This window comes from Typopeltis vanoorti, chromosome 8 (genome assembly GCF_054136105.1).
Source record: "Typopeltis vanoorti isolate ZY-2024b chromosome 8, IOZ_Tvanoo_1.0, whole genome shotgun sequence".
NCBI classification, from domain to species: Eukaryota; Metazoa; Arthropoda; class Arachnida; order Uropygi; family Thelyphonidae; genus Typopeltis; species Typopeltis vanoorti.
In genome coordinates this window covers 25,066,924-25,083,559 of record NC_143556.1, presented here as the reverse complement: position 1 = coordinate 25,083,559, position 16,636 = coordinate 25,066,924, and the positions used below count along the sequence as shown (strand labels likewise).

The following is a 16,636-nucleotide window of genomic DNA, read 5'->3' as shown; positions in this document are numbered from 1 at the left end:
TCGCATAACGTTTACTTGCTGGATATTTATCTGACTTTAAAAAATATATGTTCATGCCTGTTCTTTTCCTCATACATGCTAGTAATGTGAAGAGGATTCTTATCTGATTAATGCAAATTGAAATTTAAAAATTTCCAGCATTTTTAGAATTTCTCTTAATTATTGGTGAATTATATAACTGGAAAGCAAATATAACTTTAGTTTCCCCAGAAAGCACAAATACCGATACATTTTGCAGTATTCTCTTACTCTTGGCTGACCAGAAGTAGGTGATGATTTGTTGTGTCCTACCCCATGGGCAAGTACTCAAAGATACAATTTGTATGGTGTCTGGCATGAACATGTTAATTTTTGTCAATGAATACATTTTATTTATATATTTGTGTTTATGACTGACTGGGAAAATTAATCTACCATTGATACTTAAACATCGATTATCATTCATGTTTATGTTTAAAGAGAAAACAAACATCTAGAGATAATAATCGATATTTATTAACTAATTTTATTTAACTATTAAATTATTACACTAGTATTCTGTCTTTGTCGCTCTGCCCATGAAGATGGGCAGAGCGAAATACACTAAGCACATGCACACTGACAGGATCCTGTAGCCCTAACTGGCACTCTTTGTGGGTGCAATGATGAAATCATGCTGATGGTCTCAATATGATAATCTCAGGTTTTTGCTAAAGTGAGGCAACTAAATTTCTTATGACTTGGAGGAATATTATAGTACTGTGGCAGATCCTAAAAATAGTTTCTCATCTTTATCTGCTTCTATAAAACAGAGGGCCCACCCCTCCATTGGATCCAGTGATCTGTATCTATGGCATAGTCTTCTACTGCAGAATGGTTGTAGTGTACACATAATAGGTATACATGTTCTTCTAAACAGATACAAACTGTTCTTCCAAAGTTAGTTAGTTTGCATCGGGAATAACATAGAAACTATGTTGATTATCTGCACTACAGCTATTCTGGAGTATCATGCCATGCCATTTATACAGATCACTGGATCCATTGGGGGAGGTGAAAACTTACCTAGATCATGCTAGTGTATGCACTGTCCCTTTCAAACAAACTAATTTCTTTAGACAGACTGGAAGAACAACTAATTTCGGCTGGAAGAATAGAAACTGTGCTCATTATCTGCACTTACAGCCTTTCTTGAGTAGCAGACTATGTCATGGATATAGAAAAGATCCCCCCCCCACACACACACACCAGATCCAGTAGGGAGAATCTTCATTTTATACAGAAGCAGATATAATCTGAGAGAATATTTCTGGGATCTGTTATAGCACTACAACATTCTCCAAATCGTAACAAATTCAGCTGCCTCACTTTACCAAAAATCTGGGAGCCCATCAGCATGATTTCATCACCACACACACATAGAGGTGCCAGTTATGACTGTAGGATCTTGCCTGTGTGCATGTAGTTATTATATTTCTCTATGCCCATGAAGATGACTGATGCAAAGTAATAATAATTTAATAGCTAAATAAATGTAGTTAATTATTATCTCTAGACATTTTTCTCCTTTAAACATGAACATTTTGGGAAATTAATGTACGTATCTTCTTTCACCTGTCATATGCTAGAAAGATATATATTTCCCCAGAAAATTGAACTGTAATGTCCTATCCAATTTAAACTAATATAAAATAGATGACACTATTTTATGATATATATAATGCCAAATCTACTCATAGCATGTTCTGGGATAAAATGCATAGTCATTGATGTAGTATCCAGCTGCTATGTTGATATCCATTGTTTTCATGACAAAGGAGCACAGAGTGTTTCGATCTCTAGGGAATAACTGCAAGCTATTTGTTTTTTCCCCTGATATGCAATATTTTTTGTAATTCTATTAACACCATTGAGATATGCATGTGCTTTAGTTATAGAGGGCTGCCTTTAAACTAACTGCTGTGTCTCATATCATTCACATCTTTGCATGTGCTTCAATATTTTTCACAGTAAATTTTTTTTGTTTTTGTTTTTGTTTAAGTTTGAAATTTCTTCCCATCCTTATGTTGATTCCTGTACAAGTTTTAACATTTTTAGAAATCTTTTACTACTGTAACTCATAGCAGTCTAAGAAATTTATAATTTTGATTACTAATGAAAATTAATAATTTTGGAAATTTTGATTTTGGAAAAGTTGACCTAATATCAAAATACCTTATTTTGATATTAGGTCAACTTTTTTACGTGTGTGTGTGTGTGCGTGCATGCGCAGTTGACCTAGAATGCAGGTTTGAACTACACGGTTCCATTTATATGTGCTTTTTTTTAAATAAATATATTGGAAATTTTTGGAGATTTTCAACAATTGGAAAAACCCACAAACAAACCATGTAGCTTAGAAATATCGAAAAAATTAAGAAAAGGTTAGGTATGTCATGAATTCATAAAATATATGTAGATACTAATCTGTTTTATCATTTACTATCATAAAGTATGCGTAAATCTATTATCAAAAATTAAATTTTATCAAAACTTATGTGCACAAACGTACATGGCCCTTTGCAGTCAAGAGAAATGTAAACAAACATAAATATACAGTATTAAATTATAACTACATAAAATTAACTGTTATTAATTAGTTAAAATAATTAGCATAAAATAAAAAATTTATAACAATTCATTCATTAGTGTATAGGCTAGGCTACCTCGAAGCAATCATATCGATTGCACTAGGCTATTATAAAGCAATCATATTGCTGCTTCATTATCGATGAATGAATCATTAACCTGTAAATAAATATGAATAATTTCTTTTTCACATTATCTTTTCATTTTTGATGTCTAGTGTTAGTAATCCGTACAACATCTACAGTGCTTTGTGTCATATAAGATAATATTGATGTAGATACCAACAGACATATGATTTATCTTGTAAAACAAACAATGTAAACTTACTGTATCAATACATACAGTACAGTATTGTAAATGTATATTCTCTGTCTTATGATTTTCTTAATAACATTTTCTTTTCTCTAGCTTACTTTATTGTAAGAATACAGTATATAATAGATATAATATAGAAAATATCTGTTAATCAACTGTTAATGTTATTAGTAAGGCTTCCAGTCAATAGTAGGCTATTAGTAGTTAAGTTTTGGGGGAGTCAAAAGTTATACGCAAATTTTTGAACAACACAGGGGTTCGGCTCCCCTAATTATCACAGTGTTCGAGGGTCAACTGTTTATACAGGTAGTCCTCGACTTACAACGATTCGCACTTATGATGGCCAAAAATTGCGACGCCGAGTATGGTCAGGCACATTCGCCTCCAACCACTATTGTGCAGTCCTCGGCTTGTGTGCAAGAGCTGAGTCCCATTGGAAAGTCCACTGCCTACCATGAAACAAGGAATTGTTCAGGGCCATACCACAGGTTTCAGCACAGTGTCTTGATACACTTTGGCAAAGGTTTTGATCCCTTTCCTCACAGAAATGCAACTTAGATACCCTGATACATAAACCCCCATCCAACCAAACCATCACTGACATGGGGTGATGACCTCTCTGAATTGTGGGTGCTATATCACATGCTGTAAGCCCATCTAGGGTAAACATTTTGGCAGTTAAATGACTCCATGATTCTGATCAAAGAGTATATCTCCATGTCTGTTGTTCATGTCCCACCGGAAAAGTGCCTTTGATTTTATTGCCTTCTGTCACATAAGATATCATTCCCACTTCATCAGTTAGTACGTGTAACATTATTCTCTGCAAAATATTCATCTCTCACAAGAAAAGAGATTGAACGAAGAATTCACCTTGGATTGATGGCTTATGGGAAAATGAGAGACATATTTAGAAGTGACATCTCTATGAGTCTAAAAAGGAAAGCTTTCGACCAGTGCATACTTCCTGTCTTAACATATGGACTAGAAACATGGACTTTAACAGAAGCCCTAAACAAAAAGCTGAGAACAACACAACATCGCATGGAAAGAAGTATGCTAAAAATAACATTAAGAGATAGGAAGACAAATATCTGGATAAGATATCAAACAGGTGTCATGGATATTGTAAAATACATTAAACAGGCTAAGTGGAGATGGGCTGGCCATATTGCCAGATGCAGTGACGGGAGATGGACTAGAAAAACAACAGAGTGGAGACCAATGGATGGAGCAAGACAAAGAGGAAGACCGAGAAGAAGGTGGAGAGATGAACTGGAACAAATTGCAGGAGTGAGGTGGATGGGAGAAGCAGAAAACTGAGTGATCTGGAAAATCATGGGGAGACCGTCCAGCAGTGGACAGAACCAGAAGGTTGAAGAAGAAGACTTGTTTTTTTGTGGTCAGATACATCTTCTGTATTGTTATAATAGTTAATAGTCTGCTATACAAACATCCTACTGATCTCAAGTATTTTTAGCTGGTTGAAAATAAGAGGTAGCTGCATTCCAACCTTGTGAAATGCTTTTACAGTTACACAGTTCTCATAATCTCCTCATTGCATATTAATGCAATGAGGAGATTATGAGAAATGCTGGCTACGTACAGTGTCACTAAGGGAACCAGGCTTGTACAATTTTGTAAGTAGCACAGTGATGTGCAGAAGTTGTAACAATATTTATGGCAAGACTGTGTATGAAGAATCATCTTGCTTTGATCATTTATTAAGTTTAGGTTGTACATTTCTCAAGTTTTTAAATTTTTATAGCTAATTTTAATTTCTATTTTAATTTTAATATCTATTTTTTTTCAAAGTATTTGTTTAATATAAATTTGTTTAATATAAATTTGTAGTGTGAACTTGGATAGTTGTAAATTTTAAGTTGCTCACTTAAAAGAATTGGAAGCAAGTAAAAGTGGATATCCTGTGGATAAAATTAAGATTTTGCTTAATCCTTTTCACTACCATCTGCAACTAGAACTTTAGTCCTCACTATGGATCTTTATTTGCATTTTTTAAACATGTAATTCCTGTATTTCAGTAAGTGATAGTCCTTGAGGTATAAGTACATTTTTCAAAAAGCTTTTAGAAATTCATGTAATCAGCAAAATTATTTTGAGAATATGTTTATACCTATATTATAGAAATAATTTTTATTTCTAAAATATAATATTTTAGAAATAAAAATTATTACTTACAGTTAATAGAATTGTCATTTCATGAACCAGAATTTAAAGAGTAGAAAGTTATCTTAAGAAGAGAAATCTTCCCTTGTATAGAAATATAAAAATTCCCTTGTATAGGCATTATCAAAAATAAGGATGGAAGAACAGAGTTGATTTTTTGTGGGAAATAATAGAGGATTGAGTTTTGCTAGCATTGATTGTAGCAGGATTAATATGTCTCCCCTAAAATATGGTTTGAAGAGTACTGTTTAAAGTTGTTAATTAATTTTAGTATTCTGTTTATTTATGTAGAACAAGTGTTTGCAAAAAATAAGAAACTGGAGTGCAAGTGCTGTCATCAGAAAAATTGCATTTTCTCATGACACTACTTGCACTGTTATTAGAAGTAATTTGAAAGAGAACAGAACCCTGTGCTAACCTTAGTTGCATAGCTTGATACTAAAAATCCATCTATACCCAAAGATAAAGCTGAAAGCCTGGTTGTAAAAGTCAGAAGACAGGCCATATCAGTAAGATATTGTCTGTTTTAATTATGAGGCTCATATGCTTTCAAAATATCAAGAATACCACTACCACTTGAGTTTTTGCATGCTTTTCTGAGGCATTTGTCCAGAGTTAAGTTGCATAAGCAAGATGATTCGATCGGATTGAAAGTGATAGAATCGGTGGAAAGCTGGGAGTGTGGAACTTGATTGTAATGGATTGTGCTGTTGAAGTGCGAGAGAAAGAAAGGGCAGTAATTTAATAGTAAATAGGAATAGGTTGGATACAGACTTAATTTCCAGATTGCAAGATAAATTATTATTATTGTTGCATGGGTGCTTCCATTGAGTCCTAAGACTTGTCATTGGAAACACAAAGTATCAACACAATATCTATCCTACCTTTCCTTGAAACTCTTAACATATAAAGCACTCACAATTGACTCAGGCAACCCATTTTATTCATTCACTACTCTCCAAGTGAAAAATTTAGTCCTCACTAACCACACTTATCCAACTTTCAGAGATGCCTCTTGTTCTTTCCCCGCTAGCCAAGAGCTGAAACATTTCCCCTGCATTAGTCCTATAAAATCCTTTAAATAACTTAAATATTTATATCATAACCCCTCCCTTCCCCCTTTTTTTTTAACATGCAACTTTTGCAATCCACAAACCCTTAATCTGTCCTCATAGGGAGTATTCCCACTCACCATCTTGGTCACTTGCCTCTGGATCCTCTCCACCACTTCCTCATCCCCAAGCAATCCAAGTGACCATACCACATAACTGTAATCCAGTTGTGGTCATATCAGTGGCTACCTCCCATTCCCTTTATCCAAGGAATGATAACTCTCTTATCTCTGCTTGTTAGTGTATTCTTCAATAACTAAGAAATCCTGAGAGCTACCCTGGCATATTTTAGCAATATGCACTCTAAACTTCATTTCTCTATCTATTACTACCACCACTCCCAGATTCCTGATTTCATCAATTTCCTGGAGTACAGTTCCCTCAATGTGGTGCATAGCTTGTAATCTTTGTATCCCAAAATGCATAACTTTAACACTTTTCCACATTCAATTGACATCCATTATGTTCTGGCCATACCATCAATCTACTTAAATGATCCTGGAAGCTCTTTACATCACCTTGATTAACTGTTATTGATACTTGAGATAGAAAAAGCTATCAAAAGCTTAAAATGTGGAAAGACAATAGAGTAATTGATATTTGACCAGAAATGCTTAAATGGAAGTGCAAAACTTTTATTTGGTTACACTGCATACTTCAGTATCAAAGCCAGATGATTGCAGTAGAACTTTCATTGTTCCCATATATAAAAAGGAAATAAACCCGAATGTGAGAATTATAGAAGAATTTCTCTGTATAATGACAACTTCCCCCCCAGAGAAAAACTTTTCAAAATCCTATTCAAATATAAGAGGTAAATGGAACATTATACAGAGCAATATATACTCTATGTTTAAGTTGTAAGTTAGCAGTTAGATTTGAAGGAAGTACAGGAAAGTGGTTTGATATAAAATCAGGTGTTATTCAATTTATTTGATGTTATTGTTGTTTTTATATTGTAATAATATTGTTATTCAATGTTTGACAACTTTATTTTTCAGTGTATGGCAAGTGAGGTTGGTGCTGGTTAAATAATAGGTTAATTGCTGTAGAATCTTTATTTATTTTGAATAACTAAATTCAAGGAGCTTGAAAATTTGAAACCAAAATATTGCTTCAGAACTTTAAATAACTTTAATTCTTATCCAACAAACTTTATTTGAATGGATTAAGTTTCTTGGATAGAACATGATAAGAATTTATGGTGTGACTGAAATTTGTCTGTTAATAAAAAATAACAATGAAGAAATCAGTATTGATATAGAACCATTTAGATTGGATGAACTAAAAGAAGCAATAAAGGTATAAAAAAAAAATAGAAATTCAACTGAATTAGATGGCATAAATACTTTGATGTAAATGATGAAAATATTTACATGAAAGATTGTTAAAGTTAATAACTGTTGGAAAAATGTCAAGTTTTTCATTAGACTCTATCAAGCTGACGTTATATCTATATACATGAAAGATTGTTAAAGTTAATAACTGTTAGAGAATATGTGAGGTTTCATCAGACTGTCTCAAGCTAAAGTTAAAGGAACCAAGATGAGAAACTCAACTTAAAATTTTACAGTGTAATGCCACTCTCACTCTATTATATGGTTCAGAAATATGGACTGTTAAAAAGAAAGAGGAAAGTAAAATACAAGCTGCAGAAATGAGGTTTTTAAGAGCAATTAAAGGATACACAAAATTGGACCATATAAGAAACAAAGACATCAAAAGAGAGCTAGGTATTTACAGCGTAAATGAAAAGATCAAGAAATAGAGAGAGAAATGGAAAGAGCATTTATTTAGGATGGAAAAATGTCAGCTACCAAAAGAAGTGGATAAATATAGACCAAAGAGAAGAAGAAAGAGAGAGGAAGACCATTTGCAAGATGGAAAGACAAAGCTGGAATAGGAAGATGCCTAATCCTTGAGGAGAAGAAGAATTAAGTTTATTCTTTGTTAAAATAGGAATGAATCTGATGGTTGATTTGAAAACAATGTGTGCTACATGTATGTCCTTATGTTACTTACAATCTTAACTCTGCAGAGGTCGCGGTCGCAAAAATTGCAGTGTAGGTCACGTGTATCTGAGAGATACATTCATTACTATTATGTGCTAAAATGCGATAAACTTAGGAAAAAAACACTGCAAATATAATACATAATGGTTTATTTATATTCAGTTACAATCTAGAAATTATTTGAACAAAGAAACAAAAAAAAAACAAACTAAACCAATACTATACTGACATCAGAGTTCCTGATATTTCTCAGAAACAATTAACTATCAAATATCACTTTCACTTTCGGACTCGAGTAACATTCGTTGAATCTCTTCAACATCTGATGGATTATCCAATCGATATATTTTTCCAGCCATTTTCAACAGGAAATAATAAAATAAAATAAAAAAACTAAACCAATACTATACTGACATCGGGGAGGTCACAGTATCTCTCAGATACAATTTACTGTCAAGTATCACAAACCTTTACATAACGTGTTAAACCAAACTGACAGCAAAAACAGTGCAGAATATCACTTGTAACATACACAGCCAGTCATGACCTTCAAACTATACACTGAATTGTGTAAGAATATTTATATTAAACAATTTGCATGTATCTGTCAGATCAGCCACGACCTCTGCTGGGAATTAAGTTTATTCTTCATTAATATAGGAATGAATCTGATGGGTGATTTGAAAACAATGTGTGCTACATGCATATCCTTATGTTACTGACAATCTTAACTCTGCAGAGGCACTCATTGCATTCTTATATACAATATAAATCTGAGAAATATTTGGGGATTTTTAATTTTATTATTATTAACTTTCAAGCAGATAATTTACTTCAGTTCTGTATTTTATGTATGAAATGGTCAGTTCTGACTATAGTGAATGTGACTATAATTACTAAAAAAAAAAGTCATTTAGCATCATTACTGTTGTAAAAGAAATTCACTGTAGCAAACCTTTTATTTGTCCCTATGAGTTCACTGCAGTAAGAGTTGACTATTCTAGAATAAAGAATACAAATATATTGGTTCTCTTTTCAGAACTGATTAAATAATCAAATCTTCATTTACAATTATAGGAATAAATATTAATTCTTCTTCAAGTGTCATCCCCTAGAAGGAGGTTGGCAACCATGTCACAGAACCTTTTTCTTTCTTTTGCTGCTCTAGAACATTTATGGTAATTCAAGCCAGTCCAGTCCTTAATGTCTTCAAACCACATTCTCCTGGGTCTACCTCTCCCTCTTTTTCCATCCAGTTTTCCTTCTAATATTAATTTCTGAATGCCTTCTTGTCTAGTTAGATGTCCAAAATATTTATAAGTTTTTGCTCTTTAATTATTTTCATTTTTGCTTTCTTTAAAACATCTTCGTTTTTCATTTTCTCTATCCATGGTATTTTCAACATTCTTCTGATGGTCCACATTTCGAAAGCTTCTAATTTTTTCTCTGCTTCTTTATTTAGAGTCCAAGTTTCACTGTTGTAGAGAAGGCTTGACCAGATATAGTATTTTATTAATCTTTTTCTTGTGTCTATATTTATATCTATATTTAGGTTAATATCTCTGGATGTTAGAACAGTTTTCATATCAGTAAAGGCTTTTCTTGCTATCTTCATCTTTTTATTTCTTTAAAGAAATTTCCTCTGTCTGTAAACATTTGTCCCAAATATATAAAAGACTGAACCTGTTCAATTTTCTTTTTGTTAACAGTTATGTTTAGTTTCTTATTTATTGGTTCTTTTGATATAATCATGCACTTTGTTTTCTTTAGGTTAATAATTAGTCCCATGTCTAAGCTTCTGTTGTACATTTCTATGACTAAGTTTTGAAGATCATCTTCAGATTCAGCTATAAGGACTGTGTCATTTGCATACCTGAAGTTGTTCAAGTTCCTACCTCCAACTTTTACACCCTGAAGTTCTGAAATATTTTTAAAAACTTGCTCACTATATATATTGTACAGTAAGGGTGATAAGACACATCCTTGCCTTACTCCTTTTTTGATTTCAAAGTTGCCAGAATATGTATTTTTATATCTTATTGAGGCTATTTCTCTCAGGGGACCCTGTAACCCCTAGAGAGCGCGTCCCCTGGGTGGCGGATAGGGGAGCCCACCATGTGTGTGTGTGTGTGTGTACATGCGCGTCCGTGTGTGTGTGTGTATATATATATATATATATATATATATATGGTGGGGTGGTCCGAATATACTGAATAAGGACTCGTGGACCAACAGGGCCATAAGGGGCAATCATCTTGATTGTAAGGGAAGCGGCACTCCCATGGACCCCTAGCTGGATCTATCCTCTCCTTTTTCTACTTTGAGGAAGACCCGCTTACTTTAATCTTTCCTATAAGCCTTATCAGCCAACTCTTCTTACTTTATGACCCTTATGCTATTAGAGTACTCGAGGGCCATGGGGTCTTTTCATTTCTGGCTTTACAACTATGCCCTCTCTATAAACCTTACTATATTTCTTCTATTATCTACCCTTTCCCCTTCAATATACCCTATTCCTCCTAAGGGTTTAAATTCGGAAGAAGGCTAGTTCAGAAGCCTTAAGGTAGCAGCCCTACCACTGAACTATTCCATCGTCAGGCTAGTCCCCTGACATGGAGAACATAACCATACTTGTAAGCTGACAGAAAAAGATAATCGGATTGAATCTATGGGAAACGACCCTGGAATGGAAAAGGGAAAACGAAAATGGAAACGACAAAATATAATACACATAGCAAACTGGAATGTAAGAGGAACAGCATATAAAGAAATAGAATTAGACCAGTTATTAATGAAAGAAATTTTAAAATAGCAGTAATCACTGAAACAAAAAAGAAATTAAAAGGAACCATGAGAATTTTAATGTGATATACAGTGGAGTTGACAGTGACCAAAGAGCACAAGCAGGAGTCATGATTTGGATTCATAACTCCCTTTCAAAACAGTTAAAACATTATAAATTATGGAATGAAAGAATAATAGAAGCTAGAATAAAAATAGTTAGAGGCTATTTAACAATAATTGGTTTATATGCCCCAGAAGAAGGAAGAGAACAGGATAATATTGATTTTTTATAATCAGCTACAAAACATATATAATAAAATAAATAAAAATGATTACATAATTTTAGCAGGAGACTTAAATGCAAGAATTGGAAACACGAAAATTAATAATAATATAGGAATACATGGAGAACACACTCTAAACAGAAATGGTAAAAAATTGATTGACTTTGTAGTTTATAATAACCTAAAAATAATGAATTCCTTCTATAAACATAAAGACATACATAAATATACTTGGGCAGCAAGAGGATGGAAATCAATATTAGATTCTTCATATTAAATGAAAAGACATCAAAATTTTCACTAGATGTTAGAGTTCACAGAGGATATGAAATAAGCAGTGACCACTTCCTTGTTAAAATAAAATTAAGATTACCACCTAAATGGCTACAAGTAACAAGAACAGAAAGAAAAATTGAAACATTTGTTTATAAAACTAGACTATTGAATGACACAAATGTACAATGGCTATATGAACAAAGAATTAACCAATATCTAGACAAAATAAAACAAAATGAAGAAATAGAAATAGAATGGCTTAATATAAAAACGATACTAAATGCAGCAGCAAATGAAAGCTTAGGAAAGACCAAAAAATTCAATAAAAGAAAAGAACTGAAGATCTAGGATGATACAATCAAAGAAATAATCAAAAAGAAAAAAGAAGCCTATCACAAATGGTTAAGCAGTAAAAGATTAGAAGATGAAATAGAATATAAAAGAATAAGAGCCATAGCTAAAAGAGAAGTCAGAAAAAGACATAGAGAATCATGGAATAAATTTGTTTCTAATTTAGAACATGATTTATATAAAATAAGACCCAATGTATATAAGATTTTGAAACACCTAAATGCAGATACCAAAGAAACCATAAAATTAAACACTGAATTGAAATTAGAAGAATTTCTAAATTACTACACAGAACTGTGGACAGACAAATATTTTAAAAAAGACAACTGGCAAACAATTAACGAAAATGAAAAGGAAATAACTGAAGAAGAATTAGAAATCAGCCTGAAAGAAACAAATAACGGAAAATCACCTGGAGAAGATAAGCTAGGTTCAGAACTATATAAATACGCAGGAACAAGATTCAAAGGAAGACTCTTATTATTTTTAAATAAAATTTACTCAACTGGTATCCCCCAATAGAATGGAAAAAAGCAATTGTGATTCCTATCTTTAAGAATTTAAGAACAGGAATTTAGTATACTGATACTATAGAAGTATCAGTATACTAAATTCCTGTTACAAAATATATAGCAGAATCTTAAATAACAAACTAATGAAATATTCCGAAAACTTTATTCTAGAGGTACAAAATGGGTTTAGAAAAGGACGATCATGTATAGACCCAGCCTTTTGCCTAAAATTAATAATAAAGAAAAGAAGAGAATGTAACTTAGAAACACATATTTCATTTATTGACTTTGAAAAAGCATTTGACAAAGTTAAAAGAAACATATTATTTAACATATTAAAAGAAAGACAAATACCAAATAATATCCTAAAAGCTATCACAAGTATATATGAAAAATAATCAAATACAAATAAGATTAAATCACGAGCTATCATATACAATAGAGATAAACCAAGGGGTTCGACAGGGATGTCCCCTCTCAGCAACTCTTTTTAATATCTACTTAAATGAAATAATAATAAATGGAGTAAAAATTTACATCAAGGAATTAAACTTTCACCTACAGTTAACTTAAACACTCTCCTCTTTGCAGACGACCAAATAATAATTACAAATTCTGAAGATAACTTACAGAAAGCTATTTTAAATCTAAATGAGATATCCAAAGATTATGGTATGATAATATCAACGGAAAAATCGAAAACTATGGCCTTTAAAGGACAAGATCCAGCAAGAACTAAAATAGTAATAGATAACAAGATCTTAGAACAGGTGAATTCATTTAACTACCTAGGATGTATGATCACTTATGAAAATGAAAAAGATATAAACATAAAAATTGCAAAATATTTAAAAATAACAGGAGTAATTAACTCTATATTTAAACCAAACCTAGTTCAAAAACAAACCAGGCTAAAAGTATACAATACATTAGCCCTACCGGTCTTAATGTATGGAAGCAAAATCTGGACAATAAAACAAAAAGACAAAGATTAACAACAGCAGAAATGAAGTTTATGAGAAAAACTGCAAAGTATACCCTATTTGATCACAAAAGAAACGAAGATATCATGAAAGAATTAAACCAAGAACTAGTAATAGAAAAAATTAAAAAATATAAACATAAATGGATGGAACATGTTCAAAGAATGAAAACAGAAAGATTACCAAAACAAGCCTTAAAGTACAAGCCATTAGGAAAAAGAAAACCAGGATGTCCTATTAAACGATTCAACGATGACTTCTAAAGCCAGAACAGGCCATACTAGACCTAAATCCGTGATATGTATGATGATGATGATGATTGAGGCCATTTGATTCCAGTATATATTTGTAATTATATGTAGATCTTTTCCTTTTAACCCATTATTCTGTAGAATATGTATTAATTTCTTGTGATCTATTGAATCAAATGCTTTGGTGTAATCAATAGAACAAAGATATATGCTTTTCTGGTTGTCAAGGCTTCTTTCACATAATGTTTTCAAATTGAAAGTTCCTTCTCTTGTACCTTTGTCTTTTTGAAAACCTGATTGAATGTCTTCTATTTCTACTGACAAAGTGCCTTTTATTCTTTCTAGGATTATTATCAGGAGTAATTTTGTAACATGGCTTGTTAAACTTATTAGTCTATATTCTGAACATTCAAATGTTTTTGGAATTTTGGGAATAGTGACAAAGATGGATTTCCTTAGATCATCAGGGATGCATCTTGTATCATAGATGCTATTAAAAATAACCTTTAGGTCATTAAGTGTGTTTTCATTTACTTAATTAATTTATTTACTTAATTAATTCTTAGCTGGCTGTTAAAAAGTTGTATTGTGAAATAGGAGTACAGCATTTAAGATTTTTGACTGAAATTTTATTCACATAATAATGTGTGATGGGAATATCATTCAAATATTTTTTTTTAATTTAATTAGGCTGACAATCTTGTGAATGTAGTTGATGTTGATTCATCTTCTATAGTTTTATCACATCGACTTAGCCCACTGAATACACCTCCAATGGAAAAGTTACCATCAAATCACCTGACTTTACAGGAAATACTGATTGTTGGCAATTGCTGTGATCAGGTATTAGTTTTTTCCCTTGAGTGTTACACAGTTATCAGTTTATTCATTTTGGTAAATTATGGTGACTACAACTGTATTAGAAATAATTATTTTAATTTCTTAATGTTTCGACCTTCATATTAAAGTCATTATCTGGAGTATACATGTATATCTACAGAGATAAGCTATATTACATTTCAAACTGCATGTCAATGTGACAATGATTTGATCAAACACTATTCTACTGCCCTACCCTCTAATTGTGGGGGGGGGGGAGTACATCAAAGCTATATCCTGTTTATAACATCATCAGAGAACAAATTCATATTAATACTTTTAATACAGTAATATTGGTAGCCTCATCAATAATTTAACCTAAGTGTGTTACATAAAGGCTAAGATCCTAGATTACTAAAACCCTAATTATAATTTATAACAAACTCTTACAACAAAAGGTTATGTGGGTAGAATGTGCCGTCCATATTCTTTGGATTATTAAAGATTAACTTCTACAAGAATCATATTCTTTGGATTTTGAGACCACCATTATTTTTAAGATTAAGGTGGTGGATGGCAAAATTCTTATCATTCACCCTTGGTTGATAAAAATTTCATGGGAAATTAATTATTCCTTAACACAGTTGTACTCGCCATAATTTACCGAAATGGAGGTATTAAATTTCTGATGTATTAGTCTACCTAAAATTAATAAGTAATTAAGAAAATTACTGTGTATTTTTTTTTTTGTTACTTTCAATTTATTTTTAATAAAATTGGGATCATAAAGTTCATTTGCTAAGAGAGAAATATTATTTAAGAAATAAACTTGAGTTAATTGATATGATTTACTAACAACACAAGATTACACTAACTGAGTATCTGCTCTTTTGTTTTCTTCACCTGCCCCATTATAGTGGTAGTTGGGAAAGGCTATTTCCATCATGAAAAAACTGTTTTCTGACAAGGTCTGCAATCAGCACTTTTTAATTAGCCCACAGTTTGTAGTGGTTTGGTATCATCAGCTATGTATAACAAAAAAAAAAAAACAGTATTTAAAAGAGATATTAAAAAGATACTAGTGTTTGTTAATGATTGTTGACTGGACAACTTCAGCAGCTGCTGGCTGGGTGTGATACTGTTTGCAGGAATACGGATAGATATTCTGAATTTGGTGTTCCTATCATGACTACCCTCCCCCCAATGACTTTCTTCTAGATGCACCATTTCTGCATTATGTCTTTTCTGTGTGTATAGGCAGCTGCTGATAACATACATACACCATTCAGCTCCAGACTCACCCAAACACCTTCTCATCCTCTCACTTCATTTTGCACATAGCTGTCCTGTGGGACACTTTTCTCCATACTGTTTTTCATAACACATACAACTCATCTCTTTAAGAAATACATTAACAGATTCCTTTATTTTCTGTGATCACTAGTCCACATCGTTACCATAATGATACAGGCGCATCATTACATTCATCAGGTGTAAGAAAATAAATCTAATAGACAAACAAAAAATAAAATATTAGTAAGGTGGCACCACTATAGAGTTGCATAGGATTCTAATGATTTAAAATTATGTCTAGACATACATTCATTGTTGTGTATATTTTGCATGTTCACACTTACATGTTTGGCTAGCTACAGCTAGGAGGCATTCCAACAAATTAATTTAATACTAGAATTCATATTTAAGTGTTTAGAGTTCATTGACATTTCTAAAGATTTTCAGATTTTTCTTTTGGGTTTTGTCATAACAGCAGTATATTAGTTCCAATTGATTCCATAAAAGTTGATATATCTCTAATTAAAAATTCAAAACTTTGGAAACTAAAACTACTTGTACCTTGACAGAGGTACAAGGGGTACTGTAAAGTACTGTACCCTTCGACGCCTCTGCGTATGTCAAAAGAAGGAGAATCCATTCCGATAATAGGGTAATCAATCCATCTTATGGAATGAGTTGTTTATTATTATATGTCGGAAAATAAAGCACGTGATTTCATATGTTGGTGACCAATTTGTACATCCTTTATTTCTTTTTCCTCCTTCAGCATGAATTGACTCTCCACAGATCCGAGAGCCTAGTTTGGAGCAGGTTGCCAGACTAGGCTCTCAGATCTGTGGTTGGACAA

General features: G+C 32.3%; 1 protein-coding gene across 2 annotated transcripts in view; it reads left to right on the top strand.

Annotated features, from left to right (window-relative positions):
* The window catches only part of LOC150103860 (protein SCAI), a 399,077-nt gene that overhangs the window by 195,255 nt on the left and 187,186 nt on the right, over positions 1-16,636 (top strand). For both annotated transcript variants that reach the window (XM_090396561.1, XM_090396560.1), the window contains one exon: positions 14,365-14,517. In XM_090396561.1, coding sequence (XP_090252687.1) covers positions 14,365-14,517 — 153 coding nt within the window. The remainder of the gene's footprint in view (positions 1-14,364; positions 14,518-16,636) is intronic.